At 39.9% G+C, this 24,669-nt stretch overlaps 1 protein-coding gene across 1 annotated transcript; it reads right to left on the bottom strand.

The window, feature by feature from the left end:
• Positions 1 to 1,974: 1,974 nt before the first annotated feature.
• On the bottom strand, positions 1,975 to 24,343 carry stip1 (stress-induced phosphoprotein 1). The gene is made up of 14 exons (XM_055664791.1): positions 24,212 to 24,343; positions 18,584 to 18,793; positions 17,403 to 17,544; positions 16,573 to 16,714; positions 14,716 to 14,887; positions 14,493 to 14,619; positions 13,679 to 13,781; positions 11,083 to 11,203; positions 10,163 to 10,259; positions 8,392 to 8,516; positions 7,011 to 7,047; positions 5,882 to 5,985; positions 3,724 to 3,896; positions 1,975 to 2,394 (listed from the first exon to the last, which is right to left on the bottom strand). The coding sequence occupies exons 1-14, from the start codon at positions 24,224 to 24,226 to the stop codon at positions 2,322 to 2,324; spliced, it is 1,641 nt and encodes a 546-aa protein (XP_055520766.1). The 5' UTR covers positions 24,227 to 24,343; the 3' UTR covers positions 1,975 to 2,321.
• Between the last annotated feature and the right edge of the window lie 326 nt (positions 24,344 to 24,669).

Here is a 24,669-nt window from a genome sequence, read left to right as displayed (position 1 = left end):
ACCCCTTGTCCTGGACTTCCCTAACATCGGGAACAATCTTCCTGCATCTAGCCTGTCCAACCCCTTAAGAATTTGTAAGTTTCTATAAAGAAGGGTCTCGACCCAAAACGTCACCCATTCCTTCTCTCCACAGATGCTGCCTGTCCCACTGAGTTACTCTGGCTGCACTTAAGCAACTGTTCAAGAAGGAACTGCAGATGCTGGAAAGTACACAAAATGCTGGAGAAACTCAGCGGGTGCAGCAGCATCTATGGAGCGAAGGAAATAGGTAACGTTTCGGCACGAAACGTTACCTATTTCCTTCGCTACATAGATGCTGCTGCACCCGCTGAGTTTCTCCAGCATTTTTGTGCACTTAAGTAACTGGTGTTTTATGTTTTATGATCAATAGTGACCTCCAATGGAAGATGGTAGTAGTGTTCCAAAGGTTTTAGTGGCTCTCAGTCCGAAGGGTCTCTAGACCCTATTCCTTTTCCCCAGAGATGCTGCCTGACCTGCCAAGTTACTCCAGTTTTTTATGTCTTTGTTTCTCCTGTGGAATTTGTACTTTGTCCGGTCATTAAGGTATCTGCCATATCTCAAAATTACTTTTACTGTGTTATCCAAGAGCAGTATTCCTAACGAGATGCAAGTTCTATCTGACAGATTTGGGTGATTTTATGTTCTTAAAAAATAGCAGTCTATTGCTGTACATATAATTCTTCCAAATGCTTTTGAAAACAAGGATTGCAATATTCAGACAAAACACATATGAACTTTTCTTAACTTTTTAGGGGAAATAAAATAGTTTGAGGTTTATCATTGAAAATACTTATTCCCAATTGGAACAGGTCGGACAAATTCAATCAATTTAACATTCTAATGGCCTTGTTTTGAGAAACTGTAAACAGGCCCCTCAGTCCTCGCTGAGTCCGAACCGAACAGCGATTATCTTGTACACTAAAATTTTCTTACAAACCAGGGACAATTTATAATTGTTTTTATAGAAGCCAATTGACCTACAAACCTGAATGTCTTTGGAGTGTGGGAGGCCAGAGCACCTGGAGGAACCCACACGGTCACAGGGAGAATGTATAAATTCCATACGGACAGCACCCATGGTCAGGATCGAACCAGAGTCTCTGATGCTGTAAGACAGGAACTCTACCACTGCACCACCCCTTGATTTTTTCAGGCTTACGATGGTCCCATGTCCCAGCCAAACCTGGTACTAGAGTCAAATACCAAGTAATTTGAGGAAAATCAGTAAACAGTTTCAAACTTTCAGATGACCAGAGTATCTTTTGAGACAAGTGGGCATGCAAATTTAATAGCATCATATTCAGCATGGACATTGTGGGCCCAAGAGCTTGTTCCTGTGCTGTAGTGTATCAATGTTCTATGTTCAAATAATGAATAATCATAGAAATATTAGTTAGCACAGAAACAGGCCCTTCAGCCCACCTCCACATCAGCCATCAAGTCCCTATCTACACTCATCCAGTATTTGATCAATAATCTAGTTTTGGCGATTCAAGTATGTAACCGTGACACTCACATGCCTGTTTTGAAAGTGATCTGGTCTGCCCATCAGACACCCAAGTATAATTTGAGTCTTGACGTCCAGGGAGGAGACAATGAGATGTCGGGTTTATTTAACCTGCTGATTTTGTTTGGAGATGGTGGAACTACTCAAGTTGTGTGCTAGAATGTGGATTCCTAAAGTGATTAGAGACAGTTAGAGATTACCACTGCTCATTAGAGGATGAATTTTGTGCTCGGTTTAAGACTTAACCTACAAACACTTCTTCTCTCTCAGATGGTCAAATGCCGTCCTGGCATCACCAGATCTGTCTTCCACAAGAAACGGCTTCAAGAAATTTCGTCAAAAAAAGTTCAATGGACTGAAAATACTCCTCCGCCATTGTTTAAGGCAGATTGTGGTCTGAACTGCCAGTTTAGCAGCTGCAGAAATGAATAAAGAAAGACTGGAAATATGGTCAGATACAATGCTTTATTGCAACTCTCTGCATGCGAGAAACTGCAAAACCTCTGAAAACCAACATCTCTGCAAGTTGACAGCAGAGATGCGCATTTCAGTCACCTTACAAATGAAAAGGAATTAAAATTACAAGTGCACAAGCCATTTTTTTAATATCAAGATAACACTAAATATCAGATCTCATTAAATAATTTGATGTTACAAGATGAGACGTAGTTTGTTTTGGCTGTTTAGTTTTTTTTTTAATATCATGGTCTTCCCCTACCCACCCCACCATCAACTCCAAAATCCCTGGAGGCCACGTTCCTGAAGAACCGTCTTGGCAAAATCTAGATAGTCATCACCGGATTGCAATGAGACCGACATCAATGAGTTTTTGAATCTTCTGGGCTATAACAGGATTCTTCAAATGGCTGGGGAAAATAGAAGGGAGAACATTAGTAGTGGGTACAATAGGAGAGCAATAAGCAGACTTGAGGCACAAGGAACTGCAGATGCTGGTTTACAAAAAAAAGTGCGGGAGTAACTCAGGTCAGGCAGCATCTCTGACGACATGGGTAGGCGATATTTCAGATTGAGACGCGATCTGAAACCATGCATGTCTCCCGAGATGCTGCCTGACCAGCTGAGATACTCCAACACTTTGTATTCAATATCTTTCTTTCCACATTAAAGATTACAACACCATTATAAAATCGATCGAAATGAAATAATTCAGCACTTTAGAATAATAGTCAGTAATTAAACGAAGCATAATAAAAAGAGGCCCCAAACCCATCCAGGAAATTGAAAAGATGACATGCAGTGAATGGAGGAATTATGGATCATGTATTATGATATGCAGATGAGACCAGTTTATTTCAGCACCATGATCAGCATGGATATTGTGGGCTGAAGGGCCTGATCCTGCATTGTATTGTTCTATGTACAGTGCCCTCCATAATGTTTGGGACAAAAACCCATCATTTATTTATTTGCCTCTGTACTCCACAATTTGAGATTTGTAATAGAAAACAATCACATGTGGTTAAAGTGTACATTGTCAGATTTTAAATAAAGGCTTTATACATTTTGGTTTCACCATGTAGAAATTACAGCAATGTTTATACATATTCCCCCGATTTCAGGGCACCATAATGTTTGGGACACAGCAATGTCACGTAAATGAAAGTAGTCATGTTCAGTATTTTGTTGCACATCCCTTGCATGCAATGACCAGTGCTCTCTTTCTTCTTAATGATGTTCCAAACAGTTGCTTTTGGTAAGCCTAAGGTTTGGCTGCTGTCTCTAACAGCTTTATTCTTGTTTCTCAGTCTCATAATGGCTTCTTTGATTTCATTGGCACAACTTTGGTCCTCATGTTGATAAACAGCAATAAAGGTTTCCAAAGGTGATGGAAAGACTGGAGGAAAGACAAGGTGCTGAGAGCTCTCTTATACCTGCATGAAGGAGGCAATTAAACCCACCTGAGCAATTACAAACACCTGTGAAACCATGTGTCCCAATCATTATGGTGCCCTGAAATGGGGGGACTATGTATAAACACCGCTGTAATTTCCACATGGTGAAACCAAAATGTATTTAAAAAAAAGGCCTTTATTAAAATCTGACAGTGAACTTTAACAACATGTGATTTTTTTCTATTACAAATCTCAAATTGTGGAGTACAGAGGGAAACAAATAAATGATGGGTCTATATCCCACACATTATGGAGGGCACTGTACATTAATTCACAACTTACTCGCTTAATGCCTGTGGGTCTTTCTGCATTTGCTCCAAGATCAGTCTCATTGCAGGGTCACTCATGATCTGCTGCACCTCTGGGTCACCCATAGCACGCCGTTTTACTTCCTCTGGAGTATCATTTCGGTTGTACTGTATCATAAGGCAACGCTGGTAACCTTCGGAAGCTTCCTGTGGAAGTGGCAAACAAGATATTCTGTTAGGTCATCTTATCAACAGTAACCTCTGCCCGTCACATTCTCTGGGAAATTCAGTACAGCACCAGCACTGATTATTCATCCCCCTTTGTTTCAGAACCGTGCCAGATTATCAGGTCATACAGTGCTCTCCATAATGTTTGGGACAAAGACCCATCATTTATTTATTTACCTCTGCACCCCACAATTTGAGATTTAAGTACTTAAATGAGCAACCACAGTTCTGGAAAAAGGACTTGTGGACAGATGTGACAAAGAATAACATATCAGAGTGATGGCAAGAGCAAAGTATGGAGGCGAGAAGGACTGCCCAAGATCCAAAGCATACCATCTCATCTGTGAAACACAGTTATGGCCTGGGCATGTATAGCTGCTAAAGGTACTGGCTCACTTATCTTCATTGATGATACAACTGCTGATGGTAGTAGCATAATGAATTCTGAAGTGCAGACACATTCTATCTACTCAAGTTCAAACAAATGCCTCAAAACTAATTGGCCGGCGGTTCATTCTACAGCAATGATCCCAAACATACTGCTGAAGCAACAAAGGAGTTTTTCAATGCTAAGAAATGGTCAATTCTTGAGTGGCCAAGTCAATCACATGATCTGAACCTAATTGAGCATGCTGTTTATATGCTGAAGAGAACTAGCCCCAAAAACAAGCATAAGGTAAAGATGGCTGCAATACAGGCCTGGCAGAGCATCACCAGAGAAGACACCCAGCAACTGGTGATGTCCATGAACCGCAGACTTCAAGCAGTCATTGCATGCAAAGGATATGCAACAAAATACTAAACGCGACTACTTTCATTCACATGACATTGCTGTGTCCCAAACATTATGGTGCCCTGAAATGGGGAGGGGGGGGGAAAGGAACTATATATAAACACTGCTGTAATTTTTACATGGTGAAACCAACATGTGTAAAAATGGCCTTTATTAAAATCTGACAATGCGCACTTTAACCACATGTGATTTTTTTCTGTTACAAATCTCAAATTGTAGAGTGCAGAGGCAAATAAATAAATGATAGGTCTTTCTCTCAAACATTTAGGAGGAGCAGATTTAGGCCATACGGCCCATCAAGTCTCCCCATAACCCCCAACACCCACACCAATCGAGAATCTATCTCGGTCTTAAAAATATCCATTGACTTGGCCTCCACAGCCGTCCGTGGCAAAGAATTCCACAGATTCACCACATTCGGACTAAATAAATTCCTCATCTCCTTCTTAAAGGAATGTCCTTTAATTCTGAGGCCATGAACTCTAGTCCTAGACTCTCCCACTGGTGGAAACATCCTTTCTACATCCACTCTATCCAAGTCTTTCGCTATCCGGTAGGTTTCAATGAGGTCTTCCCCTCGTCCTTCCAAACCCCAGCGAGTACAGTCCCAGTGCCATCAAAAGCTCATCATATGTATCCGTTTGGCTGGACCAACAGGGGTCACGGCTTCAAAGAGTAGTTGAACAGCACTAGGCTGCTGGGGGAGCATAGATAGCAGCAGCAAAGTCAGCCTGTGAACAGACCCATCGTCTCCAGCCGGAAGTCCAGAAGGACAAATTCGTTCTGCCGCAGAAGCTCTGATGAGGAAGAGATCAGCCAAATCACCCGGCCTAGGCACCACATTTTCCATGTAAAGTATGCACTCTATATTGGCAATTTCAAACTCCACTCATATCTTGAAAATTAATTTTGAAAGTTTCAAATGCTCACAATATTACACCTGCCCATACATTGCAGCACCTCCCGCCTGTCAAAATGTAGATTTTAACTAGTCCACTCACTTCGCAATCAGGTTTCCTCTTATTTTGAGAAATCCAGTTAACTTCTCACATACATTCTCCCCTCTTCCCTCCCCAGAATAGTCAAAGCTATCTAGGTACCCAAAGCTGGGGAGGTTTCTCACTTCAGGAACACAGCCAGAGAAGAGGAAATATGGATATTTTAACCGTACCTTGGAGTTAGAATCCAGTTCAAGTGCTTTCTGGTAAACATCCACGGCTTTGGAGAAATCCTTCAAGGCCTCCAGGGCTGCACCTTTCCTTGTGTAGCCCTTGACTACAAAAAACAAGCGTGATCAAAAATAAATACTCATTGCCATTAAAAGCAGTCGTCTTTTCCAATCAGAACACATAATTTTTTTAAATCCTTTCATTCATTGAACACGAATTAAAAGCACGTGGAAACCCCATTCTTGCACCAGAATTCTGACCAACTCTCTGCTTGCTCAGCGTAGCTTACCTTAAATATTATGTAGGTCTTATATATCTTGTTTCAAAGACAGCCCACTCACTCAAGTAGGCTATGCTCATCACTCAATACCAAATATATTACATATCCCCCACAGCAAAGAGGAAAGATCTTAGATGCCAAGTATATAAATGTGTCTAGATAAACTGTACTTGCAAGGATCATGGATGCCCACGTGGCACTTCCACACCAACTAGATGGTTTATAATTCTATACTGTAGTGGAAACATGGAAGAGCGTTCAATATAGTCCAAACCATTCTGCTGAGGTGATTATTACATTGAGGGCAGAAGATTTAAAATATTTCAGCTACTGAGGAGTGCCAAGTACATACATACATGTCAAGGTAGTTGGGGCCACAGTTTATGAACAAAGGTTGGAGGTACCCTCAGGCAGAAGGTACTGGAGCATCAGCTCCCGTACCACCAGACACTCAAACAGCTTTTCCCCCCAGGCAATCAGGTTGCTGAACCAACCAGCCCTGAAACTCACCTGAACTGGACTGTCTATAATTTAATGTTTAAGAAGGAACGGCAGATGCTGGAAAATCAAAGGTAGACAAAAATGATGGAGAAACTCAGCAGGCGAGGCAGGGTTTCGGCCCGAAACGTCGCCCATTTCCTTCGCTCCATAGATGCTGCAGTACCCGCTGAGTTTCTCCAGCATCTTTGTGTACCTTCGATTTAACAGCATCTGCAGTTCCTTCTTAAACAAAGTGTGTCGGGTAATAGGCGGACACAGGTGAAGGTTGGAACAAAGGCTTGCGATAACCAGCATCACCATTCCCTTGCATGGAAACAGGACAATGATCCCAGAACAAAACTGCTACTCACTGAACGTGGGTTCGAGGCGGATGCAGTCCTCACAATCCTGGCGAAACAGAAAGTGAAATGATTTGATATTGTGATTTGCACATGAGCACAGGTGGAATTAAATTCCAAGAAAATGTAATTTATTCATTTCCATTGATACAGCAATACGAATTACTTAAAATTCCACAAGTGCATTTCTTTTAAACATTCAAACAAAAAGGAAGCTTTGTTTGTGATTACAATGATATACGGAAAGAGGATTTCTGCACTATTCCCAGTGGTTGTGTTTGGTTATAACTTGTCTCACAAGATCAGCCACAGCCACACAAATTTAGCTGTGGCTGAGGAATTGTTCCCATGGCTAAATGGTATTTATTGATCAAAAGTTGCAACATTGGAAGTGCCTACATGACATTTTCAGTCCAATTGCAGACACCCACCAATATCCATTCTTCATTGGGGTTCAATAAGGCAGAAAGCAGCAGCTTGTGAGGCAGTTCCATTAAAACAGAAAATCCATCATACTGTCAAAGTCGATTACAACTTTATAGCAAGCAACCGTAAGCCAGTGGGGGGTGAAATCCCTCAAGTGTAGGGTGCTGTTTTCTTCCAATAAAGGATCAACTTTAAAAACAGCTGTTTCTTTTCCTCTATTCCTCTGTGACCTTGATATCAGTTTCCTGAAGCTCACTCTCCAACTACAAGAGTAAAACATTTAAGTGTTTGGTCTTTTAAAACTGATACAACTGAGAAATAATTAAATGCATCAGCTTTCCAGCACTACATATTTATCATCTTAATCTATGGAGTCCAGACCAAAGCCATTATTCCTAATTCACATGCACACCTGTTCTTCAAAACTTAAATGGACAATTAAAAACTATGAATCCCACATCCCCATCTCAGATCTAACAGTAATCAGACTGCTTTTTCTCTTCTACAATTCGCACCGACTCACTATGTGGAATCTACTGTAGAGAAACAAAATAAATCCCTAGACCTATTTTTATGGAGCAAATGTTGCCTCATATTCCGATCACCTTTCCCATCCTGTTCCAGGTACTTATGTTTTTCTTCATTATGCATTCAGAATGGTACTGGAAAGGCTTAAAAATTATAAAATCAGCCATCATTGCAATGAAATTGCACTCCTGTGCAAAAAATATTTTCATAATTGCCTGCGATTAGGTATTTTATGAAGGCCTCCTACATTCAAAACAGTTTCCTTGTGCCCAATTTATAAATCCCTTTCACAACTAAAGATAAACCAAGTATTAAACCATAACCCGTCTAACCTGCATTATTCTGATGCACAGCTAGTATTACTCTGAAGCATATTAGCAATCTACTAGTGGACAACTGCGGATAACCAAGGAGAAGCATTCCTTTAAAAAAATATTACCTTTAGAGCTAGCTGGAATTCTAAGAGCTTGGTATAACAGGCAGCTCGGTTACTATAGAGTTTAGCATCATCAGGATTGCGTTTAATAGCTTCTGAGTAATGCTTCATAGCCTGTGGGTAATCACCTGTGAGAGAATCATTCATGTTAGACGCCATATACACAGAAGCAAATGCACAAAATTCATTAGATCTTAAGAAAAAATCTCAGGCTTAATATTGCTTAGGCATCATCCACTTCCATGCTGAAAAAAAGGTTTCTGCATTTACAGGTAGCAGCTAATAAATACCAAATAAAGAATGCAGAAACAAAAAATTGCAGATGCTGATTTATACCAAAGATAGACAAAGAGTGCTGGAGTAACTCAGCGTTTCAGGCAGCATCTCTGGAGAAAAGGGTTGGGTAATGTTTCGGGTTGGGACCCTTCTTCACCCACATTTCAGGTTGGGGCTCTTCTTCAGATTATTTTACCATTGCTGGCAAAAAGTTGTATCTGCTTTTCATCCCTTGAAAACTTAAGAGTTTCAAGTGATTGGAGTGGAGATCTCATAGCCCTGGGGATCACTGAACGAACATTGCACGGAGTACCTCCTCATCTTCAATCTTGGCAAGTTGCAGCCCAAGGGTCTTAATACCGAATTCAGCCGTTTCAGATAGACAATGTTTCTAGTTTGTGTCTAAAATGACCAGTTTTGATACAAGGCAAGTCAATATTGTTAAAGAAGGAACTGCAGATGCTGGAAAATCGAACGTAGACAAAAATGCTGGAGAAACTCAGCGGGTGAGACAGCATCTATGAAGCGAAGGAAATTGGCGACGTTTCGGGTCTCTGACCTGCTGAGTATTTCATGCAAACTGCTTTTGTTCCAGATTTCCAGCAACTACCTTTTTTTGCTTTTAGATCTGCTGTGCCTATTTCCCTTTCTTCACTCAAAATAAAACACTTAAAGAAAACCAAGAATCTATTAAATTGTAAACTAAGATTTTTTCATAATAACAAAGGGAGACTGCTTCCACTTGCAAAACATGTTGACTACGCAGGGCAAGCCCAAATTGGCAAGAAAGTGCCATGTTGGAAACTTTAAAAATCCCAGGGCATGCGATGACTTGGAAACTCTCTGAAAAAGGGTGGCAGAGCAATTGACAACATTTATGATATCTGTATACTTTGTATAAACTCGTAAGTCATAGGAACAGAATTAGACCACTTAGCCGATTGAATCTACTCCGGCATTCAATCATGGATATAACTTGACACACAATTGAAAATATACGGTTTAACTCCACAGATAAAGATCAAACGTGAATTAAATTAATTGGATGGTTCCATCAAATAGCTCCAGGTGATATCTGGTATGTTAGGCCAAATAGTCCTCCCTTAAGCCAATATTACAAAACTGTGTTAATATCACTACATCCCCACCAACACAATGTCTATCTTCGGTGTAAACCATCATCTGCAGTTCCTTCCTACACAATGTACATAGACTTGACCCTGGATTCCAGTCCCAATTTAAACTGCTTCAACTAAAAAACAATTTTACTTTATTCTCAAGATGCAAAAAGAATGACCTGTTCAACTAACGATATTTGGAGCAACATGTTCTTCAGCAGCTCCCTCTAGCGTTAAAGAATCCCTACTACATGATTACTGCAACAAAACTTCAATATGTTTTGCAGCAGAAATGAGGTAACTATTAAACAGTGGAATTGATTGCACTTTTTCATCTGTATTGTAATACCATCAGAACCCAAATTTTAATTTGACATTACCATTCTGGAAGAATTCATTGCCTTTGCTTTTCTCTTCCAGAGCAAGTTCTGGATTAATGTACGCTGCCCTCTCCTCATCCTTCAGGATCTTCTCAGCCTGAAAAACAGCAGGTTATTTTGTAAGTTAGATCCCTGAGCTAAAGGTAAGCAGGTACAGGTCAATAAAGGAATCTTGTAACTGAGGAGCAGGCATACCAAGTGCAACAGTGCACTGGAAGTGAGACTCTCCCTGACAGCACAGTGGCACAGCTGAAGCTGCTGCCTTAGTGCCAGAGACCCCGCATTCAATCCTGGCCTTGGGTGTTAGTACGGAGTTTGTGCATTTACTTTAGTACGTTAGTTATTTTAGAGATCACATGTGGAAACAGGCCCTTCGGCCCATACTGACCAGTGATCCCCCCCCCCCCCGTACACTAGCACAATCCTACACAATAGTTTATAATTTACATGCTTGTAGGTTTTTGGTGTGTGGGAGGAAATCACAGAAAACCAATGAGATCATGGGGAGAATGTGCAAATTCCGAAAAACAGCACCCATAGTCAGGATCGAACCTGGGTCTCTGGCGCTGTAAGGCAGTAACTCTACCGCCAGGTTTTGTGTGTGAATTGATCTCTAAATTGCTCCTGGTGTGTAGGGAGCGGATGGAAAAGTGGGAATTACATAGAACTAGTGTGAGTGGGTTGGTGTGGACTCTGCCTGCTGAAGGACCTGCTTCCACCCTGTATCTTTAAACTAAATCGATTTGAAACACCCTCTTTCCCATTAAAAAAGCCGACAGATGTAGCAGTGGAAAGAAAATAAAACTCCTAAACCAAATCATGTAGCACAAAAAACAACTGCTGTAGTATTGATTCCCACATTATCTTTTTAAAGCTGCCCAACTTCAACACAACAGTGAAGATAAGAACAAAACGCTTACTTGTTGACATTTCTTTATGACCTCAGGAGTTCTTTGTTCTGCGAGGGATTTGTTGTAGTATTGAACAGCTTCTTTACATTTCCCTTGCTTAAAATACGAGTTGCCAATTCGTGCATATGCTCTAAAAAAATGCAGGAGAATAAAATATTTTAATGGTTCACATTAACATTTAAAAAATACTTGCATATTTGTTTGCATTCCCCACTATCACCCCCTGTCAATAAAAAAACATCCAACCAATGTCAGTGTTCTCCCCCATGTCAAGATCTCTAGAATTAAGGCCCTTGTTACATTTAATCAGTGACATTGGGCAGGCCATATTGTTTGTACAGTGGACAATGAACTGTCAAAACCAACTCTTACTCTGTCATGGGAAAAGATTTGTTAGGAGGGCAGAGGTGCTCAGTGCTTCTCTGAATAAAGATAACAGATTTCAAGTGAGTTAGATTTAGCTCTAAGGGCTAAAGGAATAAGGGCTAAAGGAATATATGGAGAAAAAGCACGAACAGGGTACTGATTTTAGATGATCAGCCATGATCACATTGAATAGCAGCGCTGGCTCGAAGGGCTGAATGGCTTACTCCTGCACCTATTTTTCTCTTTCTATGTAACATCTCCCTGGCTCCAAGGACTCTTTAATCCACGATTGCTAAGAAAAAGAACATTTAGAAAGGAACTTAAAGCCATGCACTTGGAGGGTTCAGAGGTCTTAATCAACAGAGTGGTCCACTTAACAAACAACTCCCAACACGCAGTGTGTTTGCAGTTCCTGTAATGACCTTCATTAGCTTCCTCCAGTGGATGCAAGTCATCCCCAATTCAAAAACAAATGCCCAAGACAACACTTCCCTACAAAGTGCACCAATACCCAGTATCTAAAAATTGACAATCAGTGCAAGAAATACAGTGCCCTCCATAATGTTTGGGACAAAGACCGTCATTTATTTATTTGCCTCTGTACTCCACAATTTGAGATTTGTAATAGAAAAAAAAAAATCACATGTGGTTAAATGTACATTGTCAGATTTTAATTAAGGCCATTTTTACACATTTTGGTTTCACCGTGTAGAAATTACAGCAGTGTTTATACATAGTCCCCCCATTTAGGGCACCATAATGTTTGGGACACAGCAATGTCATGTAAATGAAACTATTTTGTTGTATATCCTCGACATGCAATGACTGCTTGAAGTCTGTGATTCATGGACATCATCAGTTGCTGGGTGTCTTCTCTGGTGATGTTCTGCCAGGCCTGTATTACAGCCATCTTTAGCTTATGCTTGTTTTGGGGGGCTAGTCCACTTCAGTTTTCTCACAATTGGGTTCAGATCGGGTGATTGACTTGGCCACTCAAGAATTGACCATTTTTTAGCTTTGGAAAAACTCCTTTGTTGCTTTAGCAATATGTTTGGGATCATTGTCTTGCTGTAGAATGAACCGCTGGCCAATGAGTATTGAGGCATGTTTGAACTTGAGCAGATAGGATGTGTCTATAGACTTAAGAAATCATTATGCTACTACCATCAGCAGTTGTATCATCAATGAAGGTAAGTGAGCCAGTACTTTCAGCCCCCATACATGCCCAGGCTACGACACCCCCACCACCGTGTTTCACAGATGAGGTGGTATGCTTTGGATCTTGGGCAGTTCCTTCTCTCCTCCATACTTTGCTCTTGCCATCATTCTGATATAAGTTCATCTTTGTTGCATCTGTCCACAAGTCCTTTTTCCAGAACTGTGGCTGTTCTTTTAAGTACTTCTTGGCAAACTGTAGCCTGGCCATCCTATTTTTGCAGCTAACCAGTGGTTTGCATCTTGCAGTGTAGCCTCTGTATTTCTCTTCATGAAGTCTTCTGCGGACAGTGGTCATTGACAAATCCACACCTGACCCCTGAAGAGTGTTTCTGATCTATCGGACAGGTGTTTGGGGATTTTTCTTTATTATAGAAATTATTTTTCTGTCACCAGCTGTGGAGGTCTTCCTTGGCCTGCCAGTCCCTTTGCAATTAGTAAGCTCACCAGTGCTCTCTTTCTTCTTAATGTTCCAAACAGTTTATTTTAATAAGCCCAAGGTTTGGCTGATATCTCTTAACAGTTTTATTCTTGTTTCTCAGTCTCATAATGGCTTCTTTGACTTTAATTGGCACAACTTTGGTCCTCATATTGATAAACAGCAACAAAAGTTTCCAAAGGTAATGGAAAGACTGGAGGAAAGAGTAGGTGCTGAGAGCTCTCTTATACCTGCATGAAGGAGGCAATTAAACACACCTGAGCAATTACAAACACCTGTGAAGCCATGTGCCCAAATATTATGGTGCCCTGAAATGGGGGAACTATGTATAAACACTGCTGTAATTTCTACATGGTGAAACCAAAATGTATAAAAATACCCTTTAATAAAATCTGACAATGTGCACTTTAACCACATGTGATTTTAATCTATTACAAATCTCAAATTGTAGAGTACAGGGGCAAATAAATAAATGATGGGTCTTTGTCCCAAACATTATGGAGGACACTGTGTACAATGTATGTTTAGATTATTATTATCATCAATTTTATAGATAACATTTCGACTGCATCAATGGTCACTTACTTTGCAATTTGTCTGTAATCTTCACGGTTTTCTCTTCCCACTTCAATAGCTTTTTCACAGGTTTCACGGCATTTGTCAAATTCATCCTGCTCAAAGTACACAGCTGTGTAAAAAGAGCATGCATGCAGCTGATTCTCATGGAAGATTTTTTTTTAATTAAAATAAGATGGATATAATTTTGTCCCCAAGTCTTGGAATTTTAGACATGACACAGTCTAATCAAGTACACCAAGTAACTTGTTCCCGAGTTTCTAAGATTGCTACTTTAAAACTGGTAAATGAACAAGTAAAATAAAATCCATCCCGCTTCAAGGAGCAAGTATCCAGTCACTTCCTCATTACGGAAGTTGAGAAAGGGTTGTATGCTCAAGAAATTTGCAGTAATTTCCCCATTCTTCTCTCAGAGAGTAACAAGTCTCTGGAATTCTCTGTCTGAGGTTGGAGGGGGATATAGATAAATATGTGAAAGATCAAAGAGCCTTATGGGGAAGTTGAGGCCAGCTGAGGTCAGCCACAATTAGACTGAATGTTTGAGGGAGCTGGTAACCCACATGCCTTTTTAGAAAAGTGCAAGTGCAGATTATGTAACATCCACCTAAAATGGATTCCTTCGTTACTTTTATACATCCACCTCTTTCAAAGGTGCTGGAATACAGCAAGATTCCTTACGAAAGCAGAGATGTCCTGGCCTTTGATGGAATACAAGTTGACCAGAGCAGAAATAAGATGCAAAAAGTCACTGCTACAAATTTCATTTGCACAAAATTCATTTTGTTCAACAAAACCCTTAAAAAAAATGCAATGCTTTTCTCACCTGATTTGTTGCTTAAATAGGTCATACTTGTAGGATCATGTTCTGCTGCCTGATCATAATGTTTTATTGCTGCTGCAAAGTCCTTCTTTTTATAGGCTTCATTGCCCAATTCTTTCTCTTTAAATGCCTAGAAATTAATTAAAAATACTTGTTTCATAATGGCTGAGAAAAGTTGATTTTGAATTCCAAGATTGGCAGAGAGCAATTTTATTTGGTGTTGTACCTTTTTCTTATTTTCAGGAAGATCCTCTTCCATAGGCTCTGGTTTAGTTGCTTTTTTGGGCTGACGAGGTGGTGGAGCAGCAGTAGGTTCGTCTTCATCGTCCTCTGTAGATTGCAAATCAATTCCAAGCAAAACACTTAGAGTCGTCATAACTCTGGGATCTTGTAGTTTCCTGAGAAAACACAAACAGCTGCTTTCAATGCATGTTTAACACCTATAGTCTGCCTATATTTTTAGGGATTTCGATCTTCTACTCCACCCAAATTCTTTGCCTCGAGTACTTGTGCAATGGATGTGCACTACAAGCCTGTCATTTAGATTATGGATCTACTACTGCAAAACGCCATTAAAAACATGTTTTATTTTCAAGTCTAAAGCTGAGTTGAGCATGACACTTGAGATAGAAAATTAACAAGTAAACAAAGTGCTGGAGTAACTCAATGAGTCAGGCAGCATCACTGGAGAACAAGGATAAATGGTCCCAACACAAATTGTCACCTATCCATGTTCTCCAGAAATGATGCCTGCTCTGCTGAGTTACTCCAGCCATGTACTCATCATCCTCAGTGCCGTGTTTCTAGAAAACTAATAACATAAGTTAGCTGAGTTGGTCATCTAACCGAAAGGTGAAAAATCCTAAGAGTAGATGTCAAGATTTTTTCACGTGGGAGAATCTTGAATGCCAACGTAGTTTCACGATGAGGGGCTGGTCATTTTTTAAACCAAAGTATGGAGAAATTTCCTCTCAGAGGATAGTGAATCTCTAGAATTCTGACTCAGTTGTGGGGTTTGACCAAGTGGAACAAATAATTAAAATTAATGAAGTGTTGGCTTTTATGTGCAGATAGTTGAGTGTTTAAATACTGCTCGAGCTATATTAAGCCATAGTTAGACCACACCGGGGTACTTGAGCACATTTGGAAGGCTATATATTGCCCTAGATGAGAAGCAGTGGAAGCAGGATCATTTATTGAAAGGTCAGGATATTCAAGGGCTATAGGAATCTGGCACAGCACAACAGGCAGTCCTAAATGCAAGGTCCAAGTTCTTTCACTATATCCATGTGAGACACAGAATTGTGTCATCTCATACACTATTGTTACGTGAATTACATCAGGTGCACAAGGGCAAATCATATTGGAATGTTTTTGGCTAAATTTCCAGAAAGATAAAAAGCCCCAAAGAAAGTTATTTTAACGTCCCAGTCAATGTAATGCCAGTCTTCAAAGGGCATACAAGCAGTTAAAAAATGTGCATTTATAGGCCTCCTTGGAAGCAGGGATTGACATTTCCTGAACGTTTCAGATGGGTAACAAGTGAAATTCCAGAAGGAAAGGAAGATCCAGTCCAATTCATAATTGGTTATCTTATTTTTGGCAAGGGCAAATGGCTCCACGATTAGGAAAGAAAAAAATGAACTCTTCATCTCAATGAGTGATCCCTTAAGGAAGTGTAGACAGACAATTCCCACTCCCCCATGGACAAGTTAATGGCTTGCCGAAAGTTTAATGTTTAAGCACAAGAACTATGAGCTGAAAATTACACTTTGAATCATCCTTCTGAAATTCAGCACTTTCCACAGAGGAGGCAAGATAGGTAAAGAGATCAAAATTTCTTTACAAGGGCTTACAATTATTTCAAATTAGTTTATTGCCTTCAATATCAACCAGATGGTATTTGTGTCACCAGATTTAATTGTTTCTTCCATGACCATGTATTTAGAACTAGATTTAAATATTCATTTGATATGAATTGCAAGTTAGAAAAACATTTACAAGTCATCCCAAATGTAAACTTATTTCAAGTGAAAACCTCCCGCATAATAATGTAACACCTTGAATGCAAGACAACACATACGTGGCTAAGTCAGCTGGTTTACTTTTCAACTGTTCAATCAATTCTTTGTAACTTGGGTCATTGAGTAATGCCCTTGTCCTGGGATCACTCTCCAGTTTCTGGTACAGGTTTGGAGAAGCAAATGGGTTCATGAATTTATTTTCTGAAAAGAAAACAAGCTGGATTACTACAGGACCCAGTAGAATCATTTTTCTGCAAGTATTTTGACTATAACAATGAATCATTCAGCTAAGTTAATTAAGCAAAGCATCACAAGAGGATCTTCAGATTTCAAATAAACTATGATAATTAATCCTAATAAGGAGACAGGAATAGATCATAAATAGCAATTCATGTGTGCAGATTTTCACCTCTTCTCCCTCATCAGTAAGGCATGACTAGCGCAATTTTAATTCCACCAATTGAGATGCGATGACAATCAGTTGATTATTAATTCTTGCTACTCAAGCATTGAAGACAGACATCTACACATTGCATCAAAACAGCATAAAATCATGTTGCATAATGACCTGCTTTAGTATCTTGACCTCCAACTGGTTTCAAATCTAATGCAATGTAAGATTTAATGATCCGTTTCAAGGCACTTGGGAAAAGCACAATTAAACTTGAGGATTTTTTTTGCAATGAAGCTTGATTGTCACCACTTCCTTTCTGAAGTCAGGTCAACTTCAAGAATGAAACCAAAACTGAAGAATGATCTATTCCATACCCAACATTAGAATTTCACAATAAATCCATTTTTGTGACAATCTTGCAACTTTTTTTTGAAAGCTGGAAGGAATTAAATAAAATAAAACATTGAGGTCGTAAAATTCCACTTGACTTCTTACCCGCTAGCCTGGCATCCACATTTTGCATGCCATCTTTTAGCTGTTGGTTTCCTGGTTCATGCTTTAGTCCCTCCTCATAGGTTTTCTTTGCTTCTTCAAAACGATTGAGGAATTCCAAGGCTGCAGCCTTTCTAGAGTAACCCTAAATGGCACAATTATAAAACAAGTTTTAAGGATCTAAAAACAAGCGACTGCTAAAGTTTGAAGGAACAACATAACTTTGTGCATGTTCATCCATCAACTACTCTACACCATTTGGTTTTAACCTGAGGCTAGTTAAGTTAGGGTCCCTGCAGCAGTATTCAATGTAATATTTATACAATGTGAATATTTATGCAAGCTTTTGAAAATAAGATTGACTGTTATGGTTGAGTGAACAAAATTTACACATTGATTTTGAGATGGTTTCCTATTCATCCAAAAAATTAAGCAGTGTTTATTTGCGGGTGATATTGGCCTAGACAAGGGATAATTCATTGCTCTGAAGTATCAGAATTCTGTCAACAGAACAGGCAGATGGACAATGCACACCAATAGCAGCAGTCATCATTTAAGAAATTTACACTAATACTCAATGGGGTAAATACTTAATATTAGAGTGATGGTGTCTTGTCTATTGATGATCAGTTAGTAGCACTCTCACAAGTCGTAGGAATATAATTCAAGTCCCATGTCTAGAATAATGTACCCCCATAGTTTTAGGAATAAGTCAATAGAAACAGACTTTACAGCTTATCTAGATTGTTCCATCATTCAAGAGCTTGAATGGTCTGCGGTCCGACTTCTCATAGCCAACTTTATCCTATACTCTTAGTATCTTTGCTTCACAGAAACTTTTCAAGTTAGTCTCAATCCGCCAGTTAACTTTAAGTTTCAATCTTTCACTGTTATCAGACCACAGAATGGTCCACCATAAGCTAGGATGTAGTCCTGATCTTCCAATCTACCACGTTGCAGACCTTGTAGTTTTCCTTTTATCCACATTTTCTCTGTAACTGAAACACTAGAATGCTGTAAGACAATATTTTGCACATTGTTATGTATATTTGCACCACGTGTTGTACTCATAAAAGGCTTGATTATACTAATGTACAGTATAATTAATGATAGCACGCAAAGCTAGACACCCCACAGACATCATAGAAATGTATTTTTCTCACTCTCCCCTTGCGATAGCTTACCTTGCCCCATTCTGGTTTTATTTCTACTGTTTTGCAGCCATCGTCGTAGGCCTTTTGGTAATTCCCTTTTTTGGCATAAGCAGCTGATCTGTTGCTGTAAAGTACATGGTTCTTGGGGTCTAGCTTGATGGCTTCACTATAGCATATGATGGCGTCGTCTATCTTCCCAGCACTGAGGGCTTGATTACCCTTCTCCTTAAGTTCATTCACCTAAGAGGAAAGAAAAATAGTATTGTTTTAGGATAAAGTTTTGTGCTTTTATTTTAAATTTACCAGCTTGGCATCTGCTACTTTTCAACCATATTGATCAATTCTTTAGCTTTAAACTGAAATTTATACAACTGGTATTTTAATCTTACCCTCCGTTAAGGTTCAATGCCTATTGTAACAGTACCTAAATATTCTACAGGCATGGGTATTTATTGTGCGTTTTTTTTTGCAGGAAGATGATTTTGGCTACTGGTCAACACAGCAACCTGAAATACAACGAAAATGCACCTGGGTTTTGACAAAGCCGCTTGCAGTTGTAATACTGGGGTCCTTTGGGATCACTGAGAGATTTTATTGCAACAAAGCTTCCAGTGAACAGGTGATTTAAACCACAAACAAAATTGTTTCTGTGCTCAAGAACCATGACAAACATAAGGTGTAGCTGTGTAAAGACGTTAATTATTTAAATTCAAAGACCCGATTCCAGTCTTGCTGTTTATTCATACAACTTATCCTTCGAGGCCATTTATGTTTCTGGAACAATATTACGTACATTCATAAACACCATTGCTTACGAACATTCCTGGATATTTATCTTCAAATGTATCCAGGTCAATGGGTGAAAGTTAGAAAGCTTTTGTACCTTTCCTAATAAAATATTATGTCCTGCTGATTCTGACACATCTAGCCCCACTCTATTTGATCCAGCACAATGCTCTCAGCTAACAATTAAAACATTGACATTTGTTAACATACAAAACTTGTATCTATTTTAATGGCAATTGTATCATTAAGCTTCCTCTTACATTTGACTGAACTTGAAGCAAAACTGTATCTTTGGTTTGTACATTCATATCTATTTCTTTATAATCAGATGGAGAGAGGTTTGAGCAATATAAACACCGTCATTCTTAATGTCACTTTATGAACCAAACACGTCCAATGTGAAAGTTACAGTGGGGCAGGGCTACAAATGTAAAAAAACTTGTGCAATTCAGACTGTACCAGTGCCTATTCCATAATTGCAAAAAAACAAAACCATGTGCATTAGGTGTTTTATATTAAACCTAAACATGGAAGGAAACAGATGGTTGATTTGACGGAGGGCAACTCAAGAACATGATTTAAACCCATAATCGCACTTGGCAGGAAATTCAATCTCTGACTGCAAACTATCAAACTAAATCCTAAACCATTTTTAACAGCTGTGTCACTTTAATACGAATAAACACTGTAATAAAATAAAATTAATAGGCTTAGACATAAACAACTGTAAATGCTGTTTAAGGTGCATTACTATATTAAGCCAAATCATATAAGTTTTTAAGATTTAAATGATATTCTTCTACCACGTGCGATATAATAAATAATTCTTAATCTGTCTACTAGGTTTGAGAAGGGTGTCGTTCACGTTTTGTGGGTTTAGAGACGACCAATATAGGAATTTGAGCACTTTTACAGATGGGACCGGACGGAGGTGTAAAATGAGGGCAGGTGGATGGGCAGTTAATTTGCAAGGTGCAGTATTCCTCCTGCAATTAACGCAGGGCTTCTGATGTTTGACTCTCTATACAATCCCAAGTGCCTCTTCCTCATTTAGAAATGTCACGGGGCAGCGATCTCCAGGAGTCAGTGGGAGTACTGCATTTTTCCCCCAATGAGGTTTCAATCCGCAAGTTAAAGGCCTAAATTGGGGCAAGACAAATTTAGACAGGAACTAGCAACGGGTCATTGGGAACAGCTTTTTGCAGGTAAAGGGACATTTGGCAAGTCGGAGACTTTTAAAAAGGTGAGAGGGTCAGAATGTTCCTGTTAGAATGAAGGGCAAAGTTGGCAGAATTAGAAACTTAGCTCATGAAGTGAGATGGCAGGTTACAACTGATGTTGGTAAGATCACATTGTGTGCAGTTATGATCACCAAATAATAGGAAGGATGTTATTATTAAGCTAAAGGTGCAGAAAAGATTCACGGGGATGTTACTGGGACTGGAAGGCTTGAGTTATAATGAGAAATGAGAAATGCAAAACTGCTGTGCCTGAAGTGAAGAAAGCAAAGGCGTGACCAAAGGTCATATCGCAAGCAAGATAGCCCACTTGATTAAAAAGACGTAGTACGGTCATGGGTAGATTCATGGGTAATTTTCGGCCCCATTTCCGTAACCTGCTTCGTCTCTGCACCAAAGATCCCATAGGATACGAGTGCGGAGACGGAAGCCGGTTACGGAAAAGTCCTCGTAAAAAAAACTCTTCTCCTCATTTTCAGAATTATAATTTATTAACACAAACTGTTCCCCCGCAACGTTGATTACACTGCGAGTCGGGTTGGGTTACTGAAATGGATGAAAAAAAGGCCCATGTTGTGTACTACACGTCAGCCCATTGCATTTAGCCGGAGTGGTCTATCGTGCTCTGCTATAGGATCTTTGGGCGTGACCTTTGCCTGAGGGGGTTGTGGCCTGAGAGGGTTAAAAAAAATCACGAGTGGCATAAATAAGGTGAATGACCAGTTTTTCTCCCAAGATAGATGCAGCTGGTACACGCACAAGTTCGATTCTGTTTTCTGGTACTGTGTCTGACCACATTGCCTTCCCATGCACTCTTGTTTATACCCACAGCCGTGCTTATGGCTAGGTTAATTGGCTACTGTAAATTGCCCCTCGAGTGAGTGGTAGAATCTGGGTGAATTGATGAAAAAGTTGGGGAAATAAAAATATGGTATTAAAGCTAGATTAGTGTGGACGAATGGTTGATGGTTGACTGAAACAGGAAGGCCAAAAAGCCTGTTTTTCACGTTATATCCCCCTCTGACACCAATACTGTGTAGCATCTGAATTAAGTGCGTTGGGATTAAGCCAGGCTGCATATCTGTGCATATATCAAGAAACACGAGTTGAAATAAAGCTTTAAAAACAAAATCAGCAAACTTTTGTAGTAATTCAAATAACCAGCAATAAATGTTTTCAGTTCCGTGTAGAGCACGGCGATGGGATAATTGGAAGTTTCTCGTTAAATTGATATTTCACAAGTGAAATAAACAGAAAATGCTGGATACATTCAGCATGCTGGCATCTGTAAAGAAAGTCAACATTTAGGCCAATGCCACTTCCAAATAATCTAAGAGTAGAAGTACAAGCTTCAAGTTGTTCTGAATGGGGGATGAATAGATAAGGCAACAGGAATATCTCACATATCCTCTACATCATTAAGTTTGGATCATGAAACTCTGACCGTAAAGCATGAGGTGGAAGTGGCTAATTTTAACAACACATTAGTCCACCTTTTAAAAAAACTGAAACGATAACATCAGCAATAATAAGGGAATATGATCACACTTTTACAATTTTCTACTATTATTTAATATCTAACTACTATTTAAGATCATCCCAAACCACACCGAGCTGATGAAATATGAAACTCCTCGTATTTTTCCAAAAAAAAGTGTAGCAGCAATCATTCACAATTATGATTTTTTCTCTTCTGACAGTAGGAAGACAATGAACACCAATTTTATGCTGTGCATTTACAACAATGAAAATGTCAAAGCTGCTGAGGAAAGGGATGCAGGATTTATATCAGGAAAAGCCGCCAATCAAATGAATCAAGGGCCAAGAGTCTACACCGGTGGTTCTTAACCTGGGGGTCGGGACCCCCATGAGGGATCATTTGGGGCTTTACCGAGAGACATGAATGGGTAATAAATGAATACCATATCCATTTGTTGAACCAATTTTTAGGAACCTAACAAAGGTACATACCACATACAGTAGTTTGTTCGCAAATGCACATACGTTGCCAAAAAGGTTAAGAATCACTGGCCTACACAGTTAAGGTTAAAACTTTCAATAAAATGAAAACATTGTGCTCAAAACACATAATTAACCTGGAATTTATGAAAATGAAGTCATATGGCACACTTTGAATTATGGATAATTTTTTATATCAGCTTTTTAGAAGCGACAGCATTCAAACTCAGTTAGATAACATGAGTGATATTTCTGCCAAGGGAAATCTAGAATGTATAGGTCTCTCCAAGGATTTCCTGAAAACATTAGCAATGAAACATCTCAATCTAGTGTGCTGCTATTGTTGGTCAAAAGCTAGATTAGAGAGCATTATCTACAAGGAGAGGTCGGACAAACCTGGATTAGTCACTCCAATGTCAAAGGCTGAGGGGAAACCTGCTAGAAATATAAAGATCAGAGGCATAGATGGTCAGAACCTTTCTCCTAGTGTGGAAGTTTCAAGGAATAGAGGGCATAGCTTTAAGGTGAAAGGGGCAAGGTTTAAAGGAGATGTGTGGTGCAGGTTTTTTTTTAAAAACAGAGTGGTGGGTGGCTGGAAAAAAAAACACTGCCAGGAGCAAATGTGAAGGCAGATATAGTGGGGTTTTTTTGATAAACCCAAGGAAATGCAGGGAATGGTGATATGGATTACATGCAGGCAGAGATTAGTAAACATGGCATCATGTTCACGGCAGATAGTGGGCCGAAAGGCTTGTTACTGTGCTGTGGTACTGTTCTGGATTCGAAAGACCGACGAGCATATATTTGTGGAATTGTACAGCAGGGAATGTTGGGTTGAGGTTGGAGACAAGTAAAGTACAAATACTCACCATGGACTATCCTCCCCCTCCCTGCGTGCCAACAGTAGAGAGACCCAACTATAAATAGTTTAGAAATTGTTGGGGCTGACAATGTTATTCCCTTTGCCTTATTCACAGTCAAAACAAGGTACAGCAAAGAAAAAAGCTCATCCCACCTCTGGATCAATGGTAGTTTTAACTCTCCTTAACTGTGCACATTCATTATTATCTTTTTACAGCAAACTTGATTCAACCTCCCCACCCCAGTTCTGAGTCATTTACAACTTTTACTCCAAACAAAAAGGAATGAAGATGAACATCTAAATCTTTATCAAATTTCAATTTAAATCCATAATGCTAAAACCAATCAGAACACCAACAAACTTGAGGCCCCAATCACCTCAAAGAAGGGAATCAAGCATGCCTATAAACCAAAAAAAAATTAAAACAAAGGTGTTAAAAACCTGTAAAGAAAGGAACAAGTTACAAGTATGGGGACTTTATGAACCACATTTCCAAGTAGTTTAAAAAAATACAAATAAATTAAAACAAACTCCTGCCCACCCAATTAAAAGCATGACATTAACCCAGGGTGCTCGCCATAAGTTAACTATTGGGCCATGGGCGTTAATTTGAATGATTTTATATGAATTCAGTTGATCATTTAATTCCTGAACGTGGCTTTTCCTCCACACGCCCCATTTTAACCGTGTAATGCTATAAATCGCGGCTAATCGTTTCCAGTGGATCTGCCGCCCAACACAACTCAACTCCGTGCAGTTTATAGTTGTTGGGGGGTTATTTTTGTGACCAATTGCCTGATTTATTCAGCTCACCTTCGCTAGATCCATCTCCAACAGCGAGCCTCACCGACTGACCATGCACCTTCTCGAACTTACTAGAACTCGCCTCGAAAATCCCGCCTCCTCTGCCCGCTCATTGGGCCCGGCTTCTGACGGGCCCGCCTCTGGTTGGTCCGCCCACCCGTCAATCGGGGTCGACGCGACGCGTCAGAGGGCGGGTTCCGATGAGCTCCCGCCTCCCCCGGTGCACCCATTGGTTGATGTACGCGCCCGCCGCCGCCGATCATGAGCCGGCGTCCAATGAGAATAGAAGGCCATGCAGGTGCCGTCTCCATTCGGATGAATTAACCAATCAGTGGCCTCTGCTCTCTTCCTGATGGCAATCCTACCTGGCCAATTGTGTTGGACTTAGTGCCATTGACATCCTTGCTGAGATGTACCCAGGTAGTGCATGGAATTGCAGATGTTGGTTTCCAAAAAAAAATGCAGAT

Source organism: Leucoraja erinacea, chromosome 44 (genome assembly GCF_028641065.1).
Source record: "Leucoraja erinacea ecotype New England chromosome 44, Leri_hhj_1, whole genome shotgun sequence".
NCBI classification, from domain to species: Eukaryota; Metazoa; Chordata; class Chondrichthyes; order Rajiformes; family Rajidae; genus Leucoraja; species Leucoraja erinaceus.
The sequence above is the reverse complement of the archived record's forward strand: the minus strand, read 5'-3'. Positions and strand labels throughout refer to the sequence as shown.